The sequence below is a fragment of the Vespa velutina genome, chromosome 23, assembly GCF_912470025.1.
Source record: "Vespa velutina chromosome 23, iVesVel2.1, whole genome shotgun sequence".
NCBI classification, from domain to species: Eukaryota; Metazoa; Arthropoda; class Insecta; order Hymenoptera; family Vespidae; genus Vespa; species Vespa velutina.
In genome coordinates, this window is record NC_062210.1 from 2590066 (window position 1) to 2611325 (window position 21260).

At 31.5% G+C, this 21260-nt stretch overlaps 5 protein-coding genes across 10 annotated transcripts; 4 read left to right on the forward strand and 1 right to left on the reverse strand.

Moving 5' to 3' along the window:
• Positions 1–49: 49 nt before the first annotated feature.
• On the reverse strand, positions 50–1830 carry LOC124956807 (mediator of RNA polymerase II transcription subunit 6). The gene is made up of 5 exons (XM_047513091.1): positions 1396–1830; positions 1020–1179; positions 697–871; positions 366–612; positions 50–272 (listed from the first exon to the last, which is right to left on the reverse strand). Exons 1-5 carry the CDS (start codon positions 1421–1423, stop codon positions 193–195), a joined length of 690 nt encoding a protein of 229 aa, XP_047369047.1. The 5' UTR covers positions 1424–1830; the 3' UTR covers positions 50–192.
• On the forward strand, positions 1555–4066 carry LOC124956806 (pyridoxal phosphate phosphatase PHOSPHO2-like). 3 transcript variants are annotated; one of them, XM_047513089.1, is made up of 2 exons: positions 1555–1942; positions 2837–4066. In XM_047513089.1, the coding sequence occupies exon 2, from the start codon at positions 2837–2839 to the stop codon at positions 3554–3556; it is 720 nt and encodes a 239-aa protein (XP_047369045.1). In that variant the 5' UTR covers positions 1555–1942; the 3' UTR covers positions 3557–4066. The 3 variants fall into 3 exon arrangements, with proteins under 3 accessions (XP_047369045.1, XP_047369046.1, XP_047369044.1); XM_047513090.1 differs by lacking the exon at positions 1555–1942 and adding an exon at positions 1956–2443; XM_047513088.1 differs by lacking the exon at positions 1555–1942 and adding an exon at positions 1957–2556.
• On the forward strand, positions 3902–4807 carry LOC124956810 (putative ATP synthase subunit f, mitochondrial). The gene is made up of 4 exons (XM_047513093.1): positions 3902–4081; positions 4204–4302; positions 4428–4544; positions 4637–4807. Exons 1-4 carry the CDS (start codon positions 4003–4005, stop codon positions 4663–4665), a joined length of 324 nt encoding a protein of 107 aa, XP_047369049.1. The 5' UTR covers positions 3902–4002; the 3' UTR covers positions 4666–4807.
• Positions 4808–5120: 313 nt separating this feature from the next.
• LOC124956797 (coatomer subunit alpha) lies at positions 5121–9424 on the forward strand. The gene is made up of 5 exons (XM_047513069.1): positions 5121–5315; positions 5412–6636; positions 6711–7658; positions 7784–8941; positions 9021–9424. The coding sequence occupies exons 1-5, from the start codon at positions 5236–5238 to the stop codon at positions 9243–9245; spliced, it is 3636 nt and encodes a 1211-aa protein (XP_047369025.1). The 5' UTR covers positions 5121–5235; the 3' UTR covers positions 9246–9424.
• An 818-nt stretch (positions 9425–10242) lies between these two features.
• LOC124956795 (host cell factor 1) lies at positions 10243–19065 on the forward strand. Of its 4 annotated transcripts, none has more exons than XM_047513053.1 (9): positions 10243–11407; positions 12209–12916; positions 13027–13178; positions 13250–14632; positions 14722–14902; positions 14994–16327; positions 16469–16696; positions 16833–17217; positions 17379–19065. In XM_047513053.1, the coding sequence occupies exons 1-9, from the start codon at positions 11248–11250 to the stop codon at positions 17501–17503; spliced, it is 4656 nt and encodes a 1551-aa protein (XP_047369009.1). In that variant the 5' UTR covers positions 10243–11247; the 3' UTR covers positions 17504–19065. The 4 variants fall into 4 exon arrangements, with proteins under 4 accessions (XP_047369009.1, XP_047369010.1, XP_047369011.1 ...); XM_047513054.1 differs by having other exon boundaries at positions 17382–19065; XM_047513055.1 differs by having other exon boundaries at positions 13027–13172.
• Positions 19066–21260: the final 2195 nt, after the last annotated feature.

The following is a 21260-nucleotide window of genomic DNA, read 5'->3' on the forward strand; positions in this document are numbered from 1 at the left end:
CATTTATACATATTTGTATGACAATTATTCCTTATAAAATTATTTTCTTTCGTTTATGAGTATAAATTATCATTATATATATTCATATTTATAAAAAAAAAAAAAAAAAAAAAAAAAAAACTACTTACGTAATTTTTACATATCACATCATGGTGTAAATATCTTTTATAGATTTACAAAAAAATATTCTCTTTAATTTACTCTTGGTTTCTTTTCTGGTGGTGGTTTCATATCTTTTTTTTCAACCTTCACTTCTTGTTTGATATCGGTAGCTATAAAATGGTAAATAATATGGAATTATAAAATTGTAAATTGTTTTTTTACAGATCATTATCTGAATAATGCTTCGATTAATTAATCCTTACTAGTTTCTGTTGCCTGATGTGCTGGTTTTGGTACAGGTAAAGGAAATTTACGTGTAAGTTCTCCAAGTAACATATCTACTCTTTGACGCTGAAATAAGGAACTTGGTTCTTCACGTACCGGTGTTTCTTTCTTAGCAGTAATGGATTTTCCGTTTTTAAAATCCCAATAATATCCTTTACTAGGATGATAACGGGAACATGAACTAGCTTCCTCAAATGCAGATTGTAAATGATGAACTGTGGAAAGCTGTATCGAAGCAACCGCAATATATTAAAAAAAAGAATATTATATAGAAAAAATATTTTCTATTTTTTTCTTACCAATGCTTACCAATTTAGAACTAACGATTGATGCTAAATCTGGAGCTTGATAAACAACACCTGCAATGATATAATAATCTGCAAGTGGTGCAGCCAAAGTAGGAGAATGACGATGCTGTTTTCTAATTACGTACAGAATAGGTTCTTGAACGTGTAGAAGAATATATTCCAAGCCTGTCATATTCCTGAAACAATTATTAATAATTTCTTTCATACAATTAATTTATTAACCTTATATATATATATATATATATATATATATATATATATATATATATATATATATATATATATTATGCTATAAATGAAATCTAATTTAAATTACATTCTTACGTTAATTGATCCGGACTTAGACGTTGCATTTTTACAATTTCGTTATTACATGTCCTATCATAAAATGGATTACTTCGTTCAGAAAAATAATCCATTATATTACTTGGATTAAGTACAGGGATCCAGGCACTGTCATGCCAAGAAAATCCCAAAGGATTTTCTATAAAAGAAATTTTTATAGAAACATTATAAATACTTTGTAATAATTTACGAATTCGTATGTACGTTTGATTTATTTAAATAAATAAAAAGAATCACATATATTCAACATCTATATAGATTTATAGGTTATAACCAATAAGTTTAATACAAATTAAAGGAAATGATATATTAAAAAGAAATATTAATATATCTATATAAATAAATAAATAAATACCTGTGACCGCAGATCTTCCAGATATCATATTTAACTTACAAAATACTCTTTAAATGTTTCACAATTTCATCCAATTTCGATGTTACGATAAAGACCATAACCTCAGTTAACTAAAAACTAAATAAACCTTTCATATGCGACATCAGCGATAGATACGGACAAAATATGAACTGCAAACGTCTTGCAGTGATCGAAAGATTACGTTATTGTTGCGTAAAAATCGATTATGAATCGAACCATTCGACGATACATTGGATTATTCCGACCGTAGATGAATCTATTCCTCGAATCAAACTGAAGAAGAAGAAGAGGAGAAAATAAAAAAAGGAAAAAATAGGTGAAACGTGCGCGCACGAAAGAATTCGAAATGATTCGAAGTGGACATATGGAATATCGCTCGATGATCTCTCGATGATCCCCGAAAAAGAAGAGAAAAAGAAGAAATATGAGAAATATGAAAACTAACTTGGCAATCGATAATGTTAAGAAAAGCGCCTTTATATTTATATTTCACAAGGCCAACAATCCTGAGATAAAAATTTTATAAGTATTTAAATTTTAAATCAAGATTCTTATAAGTTTCTCACATGTGATTTTCTTCTCTTTTTTGCCACAAATTTCAAGGGGCGCCACAGTACAAAACTTTTTTTTCACATAAAATGTTGAAAACAACATTTACGCCAACAATGAGAATAGTCGTAATTCTTAACCAATTTTTATAAAGAAGATTTCAATTTAAAGACTAAGATTTAATCTAAAATTTTGCTTTTCCGAATTTTTAAAAAAGCTTTTTATTTGTACATTAATAATTTTCGAAAAGTACAATTTTTTATTACGATTTTTTTCAAAGAAAATAAAACTTTTTCTAAAATTAAGAAAACCAGAGTTTTAGATTAAACCATTGTCTTTAAAATGTGATCTTGTTCATCAAAATCGGTCAAGAATTACGCTTGTTCTCATTCTTCGCGTAAACCATTATAGAAGAAGGGATGAATAAACCGCTTTAAGTACTTTCCTTCCAGTTGCTTCTGATCTGTGATGCGTAGAGGTTAAATGTCACATTTGTCATTCTTTATCTTTAATCATTCCTAGATATTAAATATATAAAGGAAATATTTTAATTAAAAGAAAATATTTTATTTGAACGTATCAATTGAAAAGGTACATACATATAGACAATTAAATACGTTTGTTAATTATATGAAGAAAAGTGAAAAAATAATGATAGAAACATTTTTCATTTGAGAAGAAATAAAAGAAAACGATTATAATAATTTTAAATATAAATTACTTTTTTTACATCATCCGATAATCACTACAAATTTTTATAATGATGTATACATGATTATAACCGCAGTATCAATTGTTTATTAAGACATAAATTAATTCAATATAAATTAATAGGATTTAAGAGGGTTAATAAGGGTTAACTTTTTTATAGATGGATTTGCCTGTACTAATTGCATTTGATTTCGATCATACAATTGTTGATGATAATACTGATTTTGTGGTTCGTGACTTATTACCAAAAGATCAATTAACTGATGAAGTACAAAATTTATATCGTACAGATGGATGGACTTTATATATGAACAAAATATTTGAATTACTTCATCAGAATTCAATTGGATTACAAGAAATAGAAGCATCTATTATCAATATATCACCAAGTCCAGGATTCGATGTTCTTTTAAAATTATTACATTCTCTTGGATATGAAATAATTATTATCAGTGATTCCAATTCATTATTAATAGATATGTGGTTGAAGAGTAGAAAATTGGATAATTTAATTACTAAAGTATTTACAAATCCAGCGCACATTTCAGACGATGGTATGATAAAGATAAAGATGTATCATGTTCAAGATTTTTGTGAACTAAGCATGATCAATTTATGTAAAGGTCATATATTAGAAAATTACATTAAGGAAAGATTAGAGGCAGGAATTCATTTTAAGAGAATTGCATATGTCGGAGATGGAAAGAATGATGTCTGTCCAGTATTACGTTTGTCAGAAAATGATTTAGCATTTCCCAGAATGAATTATCCGCTTTTAAAAAAATTATTTGAATATAGAAATAATGAGACCCGTAAAGTAAAAGCAACAATTATTCCTTGGTCCAAAGGGTCTGACATTTTAAATAATTTACAAGAATAAATTAAGATATAGTATAATAAAATCTACGTAAACTGAACATTTATTATTACTTTTTATGCCCTATTCTCTTATAATCCTCTTTTAATAAAAATCATGAACTCTCAAAACGTTTTTTATCTTAATTTAATTTCTAACTATATTTTATTATTTAATTTTATCATTTAATGTTAATTACAAATTATGGATTAAATTTTAGATGGTTAAAAGATTATTATAAATTAATATTAATATTTACAACGAAAAAGAAAAAAAAATGTTTGAACTGTCTAATCTACAGCGTTTTGATAGGCTATTAGTATCTACCAATAGGATAACGAAAATTATTGGACTGAAGTTATACTTCTAAAGATCATATAGTCCATGAAGATAAGTAGTATGCTGGTTACTTAGTAGTTGCGTTAGGAGGAATTGAATCTTCAATTGAAATATTCTTTCAACGATTCATCATGGCTTTTGGAGATTATCCCGCTGAATATGATCGAGCAAAACATGGTCCTTATGATCCAGCACGTTACTATGGGAAACGTATATATCATTTTTTATATTACCTCTAACATAGCCTTCATGTATATTCTAATTTGTTATATATTTCACCACACACACACACACACACATATATATATATATATCTTATTACATTTTTCCAGCTGATACTCCTTTATGTGACGTTAAAATAAGTGAACTTGGAGCTTGGATTCGTAGAAGAAATTTCCATCCTCAAGCTATGGTATCAGCGTGCTCTCGAGGTAAACCTTTTTTTCTTTTATTAGATAATCCTGATCTTAATTCTTATTATATAACTTTCTGTATAAGATTTTATGTACTAAAAGTAAAATATGCTAATTATCAATGAATGTTCCTCCTTTTACAGCATTTTGGCGTTGGCAACATAAATATATATTTCCTGAACGTGCTGGTGGAGCTCATTTTTTCCAAATCGCAGTAGGATTATCATTACTTTTCTATATAATAAATTACCCGAGAATGAGTAAGTTGACGATTAATGGTATTTATTTGAATCTTTGAAAAAAATCAGATAATATGTGGGATTTAATTTTTTCTTTTTTTTTTTTTTTTCAGAGACACACAAGAATTACAAGTACCACTAAATCAATAATATAAATTATCATATGAAATTCAGCCAAAATAGTCAATTTGGCATAAAACAATTACATATATATTTATCTGTCTGTATGAGAAAGTCCAAATCTAGAATGTATATTAAATAAAAATAAAAATTCTTCAAATATATTTCACATAATTTTCAATAATAATTTCTTATCGGATAATAAAAATCTGATATGAAATTATGTAAGATTTTTACGTGTGTGTGATCTTGTCAGAAATAAATTGAGGTTATACGATATACAGTTGGTAAGATATAATCACGTGACGACATTGTGCGACTTTATTGGTAATGAACTTTCGCCGTTTTCGATTGGTTCATGAACCTAGAAGGCCAATCCGCATATACCCAATGTCCGCTATTTTGATCTCCCTCTACTGGCGTTATGTGGTAATCAAAATAAAAAACGATATGAGTATATACATAGAATGATCTATATCATATATAACTTTGTTCTAGTTAAATAACGTGTAAATGACGTGTCTCGTTGCCTGTGACTTTATAGAATTCTTGACATCTGTAAAATTATTGTAATTATATTATAATTAACAAAATGTTAACCAAATTTGAAACAAAATCAGCTCGAGTAAAGGGCTTATCTTTCCATCCAAAACGTCCGTGGATTCTTGCCAGGTAATAATTTATTTTGTCAATCATTTATCTAGAAATTTATTGAAGTTGGATATATATATATATATATATAAAATTTTCATGTCTATAATAATTCAGTTTACACAATGGTGTTATACAATTGTGGGATTATCGGATGTGTACTCTCTTGGATAAATTTGATGAACACGATGGTCCTGTAAGAGGAATATGTTTCCATAGTCAACAACCTCTGTTTGTATCTGGTGGCGATGATTATAAAATCAAAGTATGGAATTATAAGCAACGTAGATGTATTTTTACATTATTAGGCCATCTGGATTATATCAGAACTACAATGTTTCATCAAGAATATCCATGGATTCTCAGTGCTTCTGATGACCAAACTATACGTATTTGGAATTGGCAGAGTCGTACTTGTATCTGTGTTTTAACCGGTCATAATCACTATGTAATGTGTGCTCAATTTCATCCAACCGAAGATGTTATCGTATCAACTTCATTGGATCAATCTGTTAGAGTTTGGGATATATCTGGATTACGTAAAAAAAATGTAGCACCTGGACCAGGTGGTTTAGAAGATCACTTAAAAAATCCTGGAGCTACGGATCTATTTGGACAAGCTGATGCTGTAGTTAAACATGTTTTGGAAGGTCATGATAGAGGCGTTAATTGGGCTTCTTTCCATCCAACATTACCATTAATTGTCTCTGGAGCAGATGATCGTCAAATTAAAATGTGGCGCATGAATGATACTAAAGCTTGGGAAGTAGATATTTGCAGGGGTCATTATGACAATGTTTCATGTGTTCTATTTCATCCAAGACAGGATTTAATTCTATCTAATTCTGAAGATAAAAGCATAAGAGTATGGGATATGACGAAGCGTACATGTTTACATACATTTAGAAGAGAACACGAAAGATTTTGGGTACTTGCTGCACATCCTACTTTAAATTTGTTTGCAGCAGGTCATGACTCTGGTATGATAATCTTTAAATTAGAAAGAGAACGACCAGCTTATGCAATCCATGGAAATCTTCTTTATTACGTGAAGGAACGTTTCCTACGTAAATTAGATTTTACTACTTCAAAAGATACTTCTGTTATGCAAATTCGTGGTGGAGGAAAGACACCTGCATACAGTATGTCATATAATCAAGCTGAAAATGCTGTTCTGATATGTACAAGATCGGCGTCGAATATAGAGAATAGTACTTATGATCTTTATGTGATACCACGTGAAGGTGATACAAGTACAGATGCCGATACGAAACGTGCTTCTGGTGTTACAGCCATTTGGGTTGCTAGGAATCGTTTTGCAGTTTTGGATAGAGCATATTCTGTATGACAATTTTTTATTTATAATTTATAGATTGTTTGTAGATTAAGCGATAATAACAATCATTTCTTTTTTAGTTGGTCATAAAAAATCTAAAAAATGAAGTAACAAAGAAAGTACAAATTCCAAATTGCGATGAAATATTTTATGCTGGTACAGGTATGCTACTTTTACGAGATGCAGATCAAGTTACGCTGTTTGATGTCCAACAAAAAAGAACTTTAGCTGAAGTAAAGATTTCAAAATGTAGATATGTTGTTTGGTCTAATGACATGTCTCATGTTGCTCTATTGGCTAAACACACTGTTAATATTTGCAATCGCAGATTAGAATCTCTATGCTCCATTCATGAAAATACAAGAGTAAAATCAGGAGCTTGGGATGATTCTGGAGTATTTATATATACTACTAGCAATCATATCAAATATGCTATTAATAATGGTGATCATGGTATTATTCGTACATTGGATTTACCAATTTATGTGACGAGAGTGAAAGGAAATCAAGTATATTGTCTTGACAGAGAATGTAGACCAAGAATATTGCGTATAGATCCAACAGAATATAAATTCAAATTAGCTCTTATTAATAGAAAATATGAAGAAGTATTACATATGGTTCGTACAGCAAATCTCGTTGGTCAATCCATAATAGCATATTTACAACAAAAAGGATATCCAGAAGTTGCATTACATTTCGTTAAAGATGAAAAAACAAGATTCGGACTTGCGCTTGAATGTGGTAATATTGAAGTAGCTTTGGAGGCAGCAAGATCTTTAGATCAAAAAACGTGTTGGGAAAGTTTAGCACAAGCTGCTTTAATGCAAGGCAATCATCAAGTTGTTGAAATGTGTTATCAAAGAACTAAGAACTTTGAGAAATTGTCATTTCTTTATCTGATTACTGGCAATTTGGAAAAATTGCGTAAAATGATAAAGATCGCCGAAATTCGAAAAGATGTATCTGGACAATATCAAGGAAGTTTATTACTTGGTGATATTTATGAACGAGCAAAGATCTTAAAGGTATAATTATAAACTAATCCCTTTCTATCATATATCTATAAAATATTGCGATTTGTTTGTGGTTTTTCTTTCTTTCTTTTCTTTTTTTTTTTTTTTTCTTCTTTTTTTTTCTTTCTTTTTTGTAGAACTCGGGGCAAGCATCGTTGGCTTATGTCACAGAGAAAATTCATGGAATTTCAAACGAGGATGATGACGTTCAATATAGTTCCATGCAAGATGAACTTTCAGCTCTTGAAAAAGGAGCTGTATATCTCCATCCGCCAGTACCTATTCAACAAGCTGAAAATAATTGGCCACTCTTGACTGTTTCAAAAGGATTCTTCGAGGGTGCCATGATGTCTCGTGGCAAGAGTCAAGTAGCTGCAGCTTTGGCTCCAGAAGATGATGCTGTCGTAGTTGCAGACGGTTGGGGCAATGACGAGGAGTTAGGAATTGACGATGAAGAAGGTGTTGAAGGTGTTGAGCCTATTGTAGAAGGTGAAGAAACTGCTGGCTGGGATGTTGAAGATGTAGATCTTCCTCCTGAAATTGAAAATGCAATGCCAATATCTGAGGACGGTTATTATTCTATTCCAACAAAAGGAGTCCCAACAACACAACACTGGATCAATAATTCACAATTGACTGTAGATCATATATTGGCTGGATCTTTTGAAACAGCTTTCAGATTATTGAACAATCAAGTCGGTGTAGTTGAATTTGCACCATATCAATCCCTCTTCTTAAATACATATGCTCGTTCCAAAACATCATTTGCATCTTTACCAAATATATTATCCTTATATGGATATCCTCAAAGAAATTGGAAAGATGCTACACCAAAAAATAATTTACCTGCTGTTGGATTACATCTTACAAATTTGGTTCAACGGCTTCAAATTTGTTATCAGTTGACAACAGGAGGGAAATTTGCAGAAGCTATAGAAAAACTCCAAGCAATATTACTTAGCATTCCATTATTAGTTGTAGATACTAGACAAGATATTGCTGAAGCTCAACAACTAATTCAAATATGTCGAGAATATATTTTAGGTTTAAAAATGGAAACCGAAAGGAAAAATTTGCCGAAAAATACATTAGCAGAGCAAAAACGAATTTGTGAAATGGCAGCGTATTTTACTCATTGTAATCTACAACCAGTTCATCAAATTTTAACATTAAGAATAGCGGCTAATATGTTTTTCAAGTTAAAGAATTATAAAACTGCTGGTTCTTTTGCTAGAAGATTGCTTGAACTTGGTCCAAAACCTGAATTAGCACAGCAAGTCCGGAAACTTTTACAGGTAAACTTTTTATTTATTATTGCATGTATACACGTATAAAATTTGGAAGAAATTTAATTGTTACATTATTTTCTCTCAGGCATGTGATAAAAATCCGACTGATGAGCATCAATTAGCATATGATGAACATAATCCATTCTCTTTATGTGCAAGTACATTCACACCAATTTACAGAGGAAAACAAGAAGTGAAATGTCCACTTTGTGGAGCAAGTTATCAACCTCAGTATAAAGATTCATTATGCAGAATTTGTGAAGTTGCAGCAATTGGCAAAGAATGCATTGGATTAAAAATACATATGTAATATATTATATTACTTGAAGAACTATAAGATAACATTTTTTATATTATTCTGATATCTCAATCTTTACAATTTGTGTAATTTACTTCAATTTAATATGTTATGGAAGCTATTTCCTACAAGCATTTCTTCCTAAAGCTAAATTTTTTCCAATTTTTGAAAATATATAAATGTTCAGTATATACTTGTTGAAATAATTCATATCAACCATTATACATATATTGAAAAAATATATTTTAGCTACATTACATTGCATATAAGTTTTTCTTAGACTGTAAATTAATAATAAAAATATTTAAGCAATCACGTTGTAAGGAAGAAAGTTATACAAATATATCGTTAATATTAAATTTGGATTATGATGGATATATTTCATATAACTCGGGAGAATACTTCGTTAAATAACTATATTAATTTGATAAATTCAAATTTGCTTTGAAATACCGCGGTTTAAGCCTGATTTTCAATTTAGTAATTTTTTACTAGTTTAGTGACATATAGCATGGAATAGATCAGAAAGATCAGTGGAAAGTGCTCGTCGGTAAAGATAAACTAATAGAATTGTGAATAAAGAAATTAATAGAATACATTCTATGAATTCAATTCTGATAATATTCAAATTACAACGGCATAAAAGTTTGCTACAAGTACAATCAATTGCAAAATTAATTCTGACATCTAAAAAATTACGATGTCAAACCGTGTAGGATTTATATTTATTAATTCTATCTCTGTAGGATTTATATTTCATAAGTTTTCTATGGAAAAATAATTATATGTAAAAAAATATTATGGAGATAAAAAAAATAGCTTAATTAAATATTCATTGAGGTATATCTTCGTCTGATATGATTTTATGATCTTTTTTTTTTTTCTCTTTTTCAAAAGGTAATATTCACTTAGCATACTATAACTTGTTCATAATCGTTTTATGTACGAAGAAATCTAAAGTTCCTATGCATTAAATTTCAGTTGGTAAGACAAATAGTAATTTTATCAATGCAAGTCCTGTGCAATGATGGACGAAGAACACGGAGGCCGCTTGTGCATGCCGTCAGATCGTTGATTAGAATAAATTTATTCGATCATATCTATTAACGGTGAACCCCTCCGTGTTTTGATTGTTGTCTTATTGGTATTCGCGGGTGGTTTTAGTGACAATTCGCTTATAGTGAAAATTTTGGCGCGCCGCTTTTCGTCAATTTGACGGGAGTTTCCGATGAAATCTTAATGGTATAAGTCGACAATATGAAGGTTCATTGAATCAAGAAATCATTGTAGAATAAGGATCTATCAATTGTTATTACTGTTAGCTCGTAGTAGGATGATTGTGCAACGTGAAAAGTATATACACGCCCGAGCCATTGGCGTTCGCTAAGCGGGCACACTAGAATACGCGAGACCAGTGCCGTAAACATCGTGCGAGTAAATACGCGCTCTGCGTCCTCCGTGTATACGTGTTAACGTTACGCACAATTTCTCGGTCTTCCGAGTTTTCATTCGACGTAACGTTATTCTTATAAGACGTTCAAACTATTCATTTCGTTAATAATAATTAAGTGAAGTAATATAAATATAAAATTCATCTGAAATCACGAAGTAAGAGAGGTTAGAGTCTCGAAGAGATACGGTATCGAGACGGTGTTGGGAATATCGAAAGCGGCAAGTTTTTTTTTTTTCTTCTCGTGGATGCGAAGAAATTTTCGAATTTTTCATCGGTAGATAAGAAAGTGATAAGAAGTCTAGGGGAGAAAACAAAAAAATAACAGAAAAGAAAAGAAAAAGAGTTTTTTTTCTATCTATCTATCTCTCTTCTCTCTCTCTCTCTCTTTTACTCTTACTCTCTCTATCTATCTATCTATCTCTCTCTCTCTCTCTTTCTCTCTCTTTAACATAAAAGAAAGATAAAACGATTTTGGTGCCATCGGGGGACGTTCGGTTGGCTCTGGGGGAAACAGTGTGTATAGTCGCGCGGCATGAGAAAATGATGTGATCGACGGTCATCATGGCGGCACCCATGTTAAAGTGGAAGCGGATCACAAATCCGACCGGGCCTCAGCCAAGACCCAGACATGGGCATAGGGCGGTAGCCATTAAGGATCTTATGGTCGTTTTTGGCGGTGGAAACGAGGGTATAGTAGACGAACTTCATGTCTATAACACAGGTGAGTCAATTTCGCGCTGCTATGCGTCCTTGCGCGCCTGATCCTAACGATTCCCGCGATCCAAGATGGCGGCATTCGTTGACAAGACGGTCACCGGCCGGAACCGATCGGAATCAAGAAAATCTCTGGCTTAGCAACCCTTAATGCGTTGCTCGTTAATGAATCTGAAAATTTTTTCCAAACGGATCCTCTTTCTTTTTTTTTTCATCGAAGTACGTGATAGTATCAACGTTAGCTTAGAATCCTACTGTCATTTTTCGTGTTTATACGCGCGGGAGCAGCCATTGCTGTCTCGCCCGCCCCACCACGCGCAACGAAACACAACGCAACGCTGCGCTGCGCTACGCTGCGTTTCGTTGCGTTGCGTTGTGCTGCGCTGTTTCCCATCATTCCACGTTCATGCTTCGTCTTTCCTTCTCTTTTCCTTTTCTACATATGTATGCACTCGCACTGCTACATACCCCCTCTCCTCTTCTTCTAGTTTTCATTTTTATATTACTACTCCTATTTCGAACATAAACGATATCACTGTTGCCGCCTGGTTGCCGCGCTTATTGTACTGGCGCGCAATTTTTTCTTTCTTTTTTTTTCTTTTTTTTTTTTTTCTTCTTAATTCCTTTCGAAGAATATATTGTAAATATTTTCTCCCATCGATATATTTTATATTAAATAATTTTTTTCTTAGATTAAATAAATAATACTCCTCCGAAAGACGTAGTTAAATTGAATAATTTTTTTTTTTTTTTTTTTTTTTTTTTTTCTTTTTTTTTCTTTTTTTTTTTTTTTCTTTTTTTTTTACAGCAACTAATCAATGGTTCGTACCATTAACCAAAGGCGATATTCCACCTGGCTGTGCGGCCTATGGATTTGTGGTCGATGGTACACGCATATTGGTTTTTGGTGGAATGGTAGAATATGGAAAGTACTCTAATGAACTCTATGAGCTTCAAGCGAGTAGGTGGGAATGGAAAAGATTAAAACCAAAACCACCAAAACATGATCCTCCACCTTGTCCACGGTTAGGCCATAGTTTTACTCTTATTGGAAATAGAGTCTTTTTATTTGGAGGTTTGGCCAATGATAGCGAAGATCCAAAAAATAATATACCGAGATATTTAAATGATCTCTATACATTGGAACTTCTTCCAAATGGAGCAACAGCATGGGATGTTCCACAAACCCATGGTCATGCACCTCCACCTCGAGAGTCGCACACAGGTGTTGCTTATACAGATCGTACAACAGGTAAATCTTGCTTGGTGATCTATGGTGGTATGAGTGGTTGTCGTTTGGGTGATCTATGGTTTCTCGATGTCGATTCAATGACATGGAACAAGCCAGTAGTACATGGACCTACGCCGCTACCACGTTCTCTCCATACTGCTACTTTAATCGGTCATAGAATGTATGTTTTCGGGGGATGGGTGCCCCTTGTAGTGGATGATGTAAAAGTAGCAACACACGAGAAAGAATGGAAATGTACAAGTACATTAGCATGTTTAAATTTAGGTGAGTTAATATTTATGTCATTCAAATTAAGCTTTCTTTTTTACTTATTTATATATATATATTTCTTTTTTTCAGTAAACTCATACGCAATAATATTTTCTTTATTTTAGAAACATTAACGTGGGAGCAACTGACGGTAGATTCTCTTGAGGAAAATGTACCGCGTGCACGTGCCGGACATTGCGCTGTTGGTGTGCACAGTAGATTATATGTTTGGTCTGGGCGCGACGGTTATCGTAAAGCTTGGAACAACCAGGTTAGGGTTAGTTGTTCTTTTGCGAATATTATCAGAAGAAATGGTATTTTATTGACAATTTTGAAACCCATTCGCAGGTTTGTTGTAAAGATCTTTGGTATCTTGAAGTGAACAAACCACCTGCACCTTCTCGCGTTCAACTGGTCAGGGCTTCCACTCAAACGTTGGAAGTTAGTTGGGCTGCTACTCCATCTGCACAATATTATATTCTACAAATTCAGAAATATGATATGCCACCTACTTCAACTGGAACATTTCCAACAGTTAGCGCTCCTACTAGTGTACCAATTACTACATCTGCAGTTGCAACACCTGCAACTATACCTGTAACAACTCCTCCCATTACGACTGTTGCATCTCTTCCATCGACTCCAACTTCTGCTAGATCGTCATTACCTCAAGCTCCAGTAAGAGTGCAGTCGACTGTACAAAGTCCTGCCCAAAAAGTACCGCAAGTTACGCCAAAGGTAACGAATCCTATGACTCCAAGAGTAGCTGGAAATCTCATCAGAATTCGATCACCTATGGCAACTTCGGTAGCTAGTACAACTACCGAACAAACAACTCCTATCACAACTGTAACTGGTCAAACACCAACTGCTATGTCAGGAATTGCAGCATTAGCAGCTGCTGCTGCTGCAACTCCAAAAATAAGTATGAATAATGTACCCGTAATACCGCAAACTACCGCTAATACTATTAGGATGAAGAATGTTCAACCGGGTCAGCAAATACGTTTTGCTGCGCCTGGAGCAACGGTACTACGTACTGCGTCGCCACAACAGAGTAAACAAATAATACTTCAGAAACCAGGTCAAAATATATCTGGTCAACCCCAAATTGTACACCTTCTTAAAACTGGCCAAGGTATGGTAGCCACAGTGCCTAAAGTAAGTCTCATCCCTGGGAAAACAGTTCAAGCGACTGGAGCAAAACCACTTAATCAAGGTCCTACAATATTGAGATTAGTTAATCCTAATACCGTCGCAGGATCGAAAATATTAACAACTATGAAAACATCCAGTATAGTAGCAATGAGTAAAGGACAAAATATAAGCGGGAAACAAACAATAATGATTACGAAACCTGGTGGTAACGGTGGTTTAGTTGGAAGGACAAACCAAATTATTGTTGTTACGACAGGATCTAGTTTAAGAGCTGTACAAGCTGTGACTACTTCACAGGCTGGTGCTGGTCAGACTGGTAGTTTATCGACTCCTGTGAATGTATTACCTTTATCGGCTACAAATCATGTAACAAATCAACAAGGGGTCAAAATGATTGTTGTGTCTTCTGGAGCGATGGGCGGGGCTACAGCCGGAAAACCAATAACAATAACAGTACCAGGACAGGGTGGTGTACCAAAGACCGTAACTATTGCTACTAAAGGAAATCCTCAAGCAATATTCAATCCTGGAAAAAGTCAGATAGTTACTGTGCCACAAATTCAAAAGGCGTCTGTAAGTATATTTAAAATTTTATATATTAATAACATTTAACAAATGTATATTTTATCATTTTGCGTTGCTAATTGTTTGATGTATTTCAGGAGACTGTTGCAGTTTCTGGAAAGCCTGTAACATTACAGATGTCAGGGGGCATAGGTGCAAAAACTGTTACTTTAATGCCCACAAGTAGTTCAATAGTTACTACGTCTAGTGCATCTGAAACAATAGACGCTAGTAAAATGCTTTTCGTTCCATCGCAAAAGCAACCATCAGCTTCATTAGGTAAGTATCATATAGAAAAAATAATATATAAATATAACAATTGGATCAATTTATGAAACAATTTTATGGTATTTAATTGAAAATTTTTTAGCATCTACTTCCGATGGCCCAGCTACTACTGATGCAGCTTTAGCTGCTCTTGCAGCAGAAGCAGGCTTAATAGATCCTGTTCAGGAACCGTCTGGTGGTTTATCTTTCATGGTAACCACGGATGATGTTACAGAAAGTGATGGAAAAACAGAAGATAGTTGTAATGGTAACGAAGCAACAACAGCAGCAGCTTTAGTTTCTCAAATGACTGGTGGGGAATCTATGCAAGTTGACGGTGAAGGAAATTTCGTTATTCCGCAAGTCGATGGTCCGTCAGATATTGTTTTATCCGAGGACGAAAATAATAAAGCCGATTTAGAGGAAGAACCTACGCCTGAGAGTCAGGACGAACAACCTGCTGCAGATCCTCAAGAAATGGAGCAAGATGTTGGTTCTGCTGTTACAGAAAATATTTCAATGGAAATGTCTCCTGTTAAAGAAACAGAACCTTCTGCAGAAACAGCATGTGAAACATCTACTTCTGCTATGGTTGACGAAGAATTACCGATAGATTCGAAAGAAAAAATAACTGAGGTACAAATGGAATCTACGGAAAGTACTAATGAAACGGATATACCTAATGAAAGTGATATACAAATTAATGCACCATCCGAAGAAATGCAAATAAAGCATGATATCGCTGCGGAACAACAACCTGTTAGAGAAATTACACCAGAAGAAAGTGTAACTGCGACATTAGTAGAACCAGTAGATAACAATAAAAGTGAACAAGATACAAACAATGAATTAAAAAGTATGACTTTCGATTCGTATTCATCTGAGGAAAAGCCTTTATCGTCTGAGCACATATCAGCTGAAGATAATATTTTACATCAATCACATATCTCTCCAGACGAAAATCAAGAAATAGAAAATGTTAAAAGTGATATAAATGAATCAGAAGGTGGAGAAATTTTGAAAAAGACTTCTCCAATAGAGAATACGCCAGATGAAGATGAACCTATGCTTACAGATAATTCTTTACAAGAGACACATGTAAATGTTCATGTTGTAACACCTGTTATTCCAACAGAATTACAAGTGAAATTAGAGGAGTCTGATGAATCTATGGAACGTGATAAGACTCCTGATGTATCTGTATCGAATATCAATGGTATAGCTTCCGTATTGAAAGAATCGGATGTTTCTCAGAAGCCAATGACGCCAGTAAAAGTGGAAGTTAAAGATGAGCATATTACAAAAAGGGATAACGTAAAACAAGAAAAAGTACATAGTAACAGATCAGAGAGTGGAGATGATTCAACGGCATTGACTACTTTAGCTACTGCTGCTTTAGGATCGGCAGAACCACCTGTGAAAATGAAAAACGAACAAGTGAGAGCTTGTTTTTCCCATTTTTCTTTTATATTAAATATATATATATTTTTTTTTTTTCTTCCTTTTTTTTTTCTATATTAAATATATTAAGTACATTCTTACCTTTGATATTAATACTTACGTACGTGCTGTTTACAGAACGAAGAAGAAAAGAAAGAGGTAGAATGGTATGACGTAGGAGTGATAAAGGGAACAAGTTTTACAGTACAGCATTATTATCTTCCTGGAGATGAGCCACTAGATATAACACAACCGTTAACAATGGACGTTTTTAAAGGAAGAACGAAAATACCTCTTGAACCTGGAACTGCTTACAAGTTTAGAGTTGCTGCTGTGAATAGCTGTGGACAAAGTGCCTGGAGCGAGGTAATTTACATTCATTTTTTTTTTTTTATTAGCTATTATATAATCGGTTAATTACCATATATATATATATATATATATATATATATATATATATATATATATATAAATATATATATATATACTTTCATTATTAAAGGTATCTGCATTCAAAACGTGTCTTCCGGGATTTCCTGGTGCTCCAAGCGCCATCAAAATTTCAAAATCTGCAGAGGGTGCTCAAATATCTTGGGAGCCACCACCTAGCAATGTGGGACCCATTTTAGAATATTCTGTTTATCTGGCAGTTAGAAGTGCTAGTACAGCATTAAATAATGAAGGAGAACCAAGAACGATCGTGTCAACACCAAATCAATTAGCTTTCATTAGAGTATATTGTGGTTCAAACAATTCCTGTTCTGTGAATAATAGTTCTCTAAGTGCTGCTCATGTGGATACCACTACAAAACCGGCCATAATATTTAGAATAGCGGCAAGAAATGACAAAGGATACGGACCAGCGACACAAGTTAGGTGGTTGCAAGGTTAGTAAAGAAAATCTTTTTTTTCAAACTGATTTAGATAATAGCTAATGATTTCTTTTTTTTTTTTTTTGTCTTTTTTATTTTTTTTTTTTTTTTTTTTTTTTTTATGAAAAATTATCTTGATTACTAATCACAAAAATAAATTTATATTATTTTATTAGCAGATCCAACTACCGCCGTGAAAAGTAATCCGCAGGTAAAACGACCTGGTCCTGATATACGTTCACAAGCAAGTTCACCACAAAAGAAAGTGAAATCAGACACAGCAGGCGATAATTTTTCGTGAGCCTGTCGTATTTGACTTTTTATAACTCAAACGAGATGCTATTCATTATTTCAATTTCCGCTGATACACACACGCCTAACAACGATAATGAAACGGTGTATTGTTTGAGCGAACAACGTGATATATGCGAATAAATACAAGAATTGAATCTACGATAAGGGGCAATGAAAAAGAAGAAGAATAATAAAAAGAAGAAGAAGAAGAAAAAAATGAAGAAGAAGAAGAAGGTGTCCATAAGTAGAATGATTGAGGTATAACATAAGAATTCAAAAAGTATTTTAAATGTTCTATATAAATACAAGGTCTTTCTGTACCACGATTTTCACTCACCGTTTTCCTCCTATTCTTTCGCAAATAAGCGAAAATATTCTGTAAAGACAGTATGAGTACCATTAATAAATGACAAGAGGTAATTATTTTGAAGTTAAGCAAGTTTTTCCATGTTTATAGTATTTCTATAAATGGTAAGACATATAGAGGATATTCACACTTGCATCAAAAAACAACACATTTTTCAACGATTATAAACTACTTTTATCTAAACATCATTATATCATTTTAATTCATTCTTAAACTATATAATCTTTCATTTTAAATCAAATATTTACTAATCATTTAACGCGAGTCATTTTAAAGTTTTAACAAACAAACAAACAAACAAACAAGAGATGATAATAAAAAAACAATATCGTAGGAATTACAAAAAAGGCTGATGCAAGTGTTAAAAAAAAAAAAAAAGAAAAAAGAATACAAAAGTTTTGAGATTATAACAAAAATACAATTTCACGTAAGATATCGGTGCTATGCATTGTCTTGGATACTTTTGTTACTGCCAAATAATGAGAAAAGAATAGATTATTCAGAATGAAAATGCAACACGTACTGAATTATCTCTCTCTCTAAAGAGTGTCTAATTGTACATTACTTATATGATTTATTAGTCTCCAGAACATTTGAGAGACAAATATATTTTGTAAAAATAGAAAGTAATGAAAAAAATGTGTGTAATATCCACGTATGTCTTAAGAATTCGATTTAAAGATATTAATATTTTAGTAAAACAGACAATGTAGTCGCGGTAAAAAAAGAAAAAAAAAGTTACGGATATTCTCCATAAATAAAAAAGAATATTTGTTTTTATAAAATAATATGTTATTATATTAGTATTATTAATATATAGGGACAATCTGTTACAGACGAAATTGGATATAGTTATGGAAGCACATGATAAATAATTAAAAATAAACAAATTAAAAATGTAATATCCCTAACTTTTCTCTTGTGCATAATATAATATATTTTAATCAAAATATTCAATATAAGCTTTTAAAAAACAGAAAATTTGAAAGAATTAATTATATAAAAAATATATTATCCTCCGTCTAGTTTTTTCTGGGTGGCTTTTTTCTTGGGGCTATGTTAAAACTCTACAATAATAATTTAAATGCGCACATTTTATGTTGAATTGCGAATATATGTTTTTTTGTTATCCATCTTTAAGTAAAAAAAAAAAAAAAAAAGAAAAAAAAGAAAAAAAAAAGAAAAAAGAGAAAATACTTTTCCACTAATAAAGCATTGTAAATGCTCAGACATACTTGTATTACATACATATGTCATTTTAGTGGACTTATTATAGATGGATTATTTAAAATATATATGTTACAAATGATATAAAATGAGTGTTTTAGTATAATTTTGCATTATCTGAGCGTACAGATTTCAATTATAGTTTTGTATTTCAAATGAATATCTATCGAATAATCTATTTTTGCACATAGTCATTATTCTCGTTATTTCAATATATTTTATTTTATGCTGTACCCAATAATGTACAAATTAATTGTTTCTTTTTAAATAAATTTTTGCATGAATTTCAATTTACATATTAAAAATATTATTTGATATAGCATAAAGTAAAAAGTGAAAATGTTTTTTTTTTTTTTTTTTTTTTTTTTTTTTTTTTTTTTTTTTTTTTTTTTGGACAAACAAAATTGATGATAAAATCTTGTGCATTGTGTAATTGATATTAATCTTATACATAAAAAAATATATATATATATATATAAAAAAAAGATTAAATAATCTTGATTTTAAATTATCAGACATGTATTTCAATTTTGTGTTCTGAATTAATTCGCTTAAATGATAAACATTTGTGTGCAACTTATTAATAGGTTATTAATAAATTTCCCCATCGTTTTGTTTTATAAATTCTATATGCAGAAGATGATGCTAGTTTTTAAAAACTATTTGCAGATATAAAATATTTTCATAAATATATGTATCATAGAGCATTTTGTTTTCTCTCTGTAAATCATCTCACTGCATTTATATTAATAACAGTACGCTCTCCAATATGTTGTAAGATCTGTTAATAAATGTAGATCAATTTCATAAAAAGAAACTAGACTTCATTTGATCATAGTATTGTAATATAATTACAGAATGTACTTATACTATTGTATATACTATAGCATATTAGAAGAATCATTGTAATGAACATTATGGTATTTTATTTTATGTATTTAAGTGAACATGTACCAACAGAAAAATCATAATAAGGTACAAGACACTTCAAAATTTTATATGACATACAATGCATTGTGTTCTTTGATGGACATCATTCAAGGACATATGTATATGATTTATTTTCAATCATTGTTTATTCTTAATTCTATAATATCTACTATATAATTCTTTTCTTTTCAAGGATAATATGTTGATTTAATTTAACATAAATAAGCTTGAAATAACGAAGAAAATGTTGTAAATTAGTATTAACATTGTAGATAAGAGTGGATGAATAGTGGAGTAAACAAATTCATCCATTTTTACAATATATCAGAATTCTTTAGTGTTGCCTTTCCACTGATATCTAGCCCTTTCTTGGCAGTAACGAAAGCAAGTATATTGATGTATCCTATAAATTTGATTGACATTTTTAATGCACTAGATTCTGTTATAAAATGAAAAATGGTGATAGGAAAACAGCTCTACTTTTTTCTAATAGTTTTATCCACAACGCGAATGTAACATGTTAGTAGAGAAGTATAGAATAATAACGGGACAACGATTTTACTTAAAAAAAAAAAGAAAAAAAAAAAAGAAAAAAAAGAAAAAAAAATTCTTTTCTACATAATCGTACAGTGAGTGTATAGCAAGAGACTATAATTTTTGGTAAGATAATTAAATTGAAAATAATTCTACATTACTGAATATTTACTTATGAGATATAACCAAGTCAACTATATTATTGGACAGACTTTTGATTGGCTGTAAATAATAAAATGCTAATATGAGTTGTAATGATAATTTAGAAGAAAAGGTAAAGAATTTAGTGAAGAAATATTTACACAATAATACATAATGTGTTATCGCTAAGTGGATGGATATTGCTAGATATTGCACTGCATACAACTTGCAATTAAATAGCATACATTTATACATATTTTTCCATATGAAACTTCAAATAGATTTTTCGACGTGTTTCATATTTCAAATTTCTGAGGACAACTAGAAAATTATAGATAATGTAGAATGTATTTAATAAGATCACAGGATGCTATGACTTCTTATAGGCGTATTTGGAACATCTGGAAAAGGTTCGTGCTATTGAAATACTTATTATTTATGATACTGTTTTATAATAAGATAAATAGCATGTAAACCGAGATAGCAGTTGCGGGAAGTATGATTAAGGAAAAAGGATGGCGTTTCAAAATTCTAAAAATTTCTTATAATAAATGAAAAATCTATA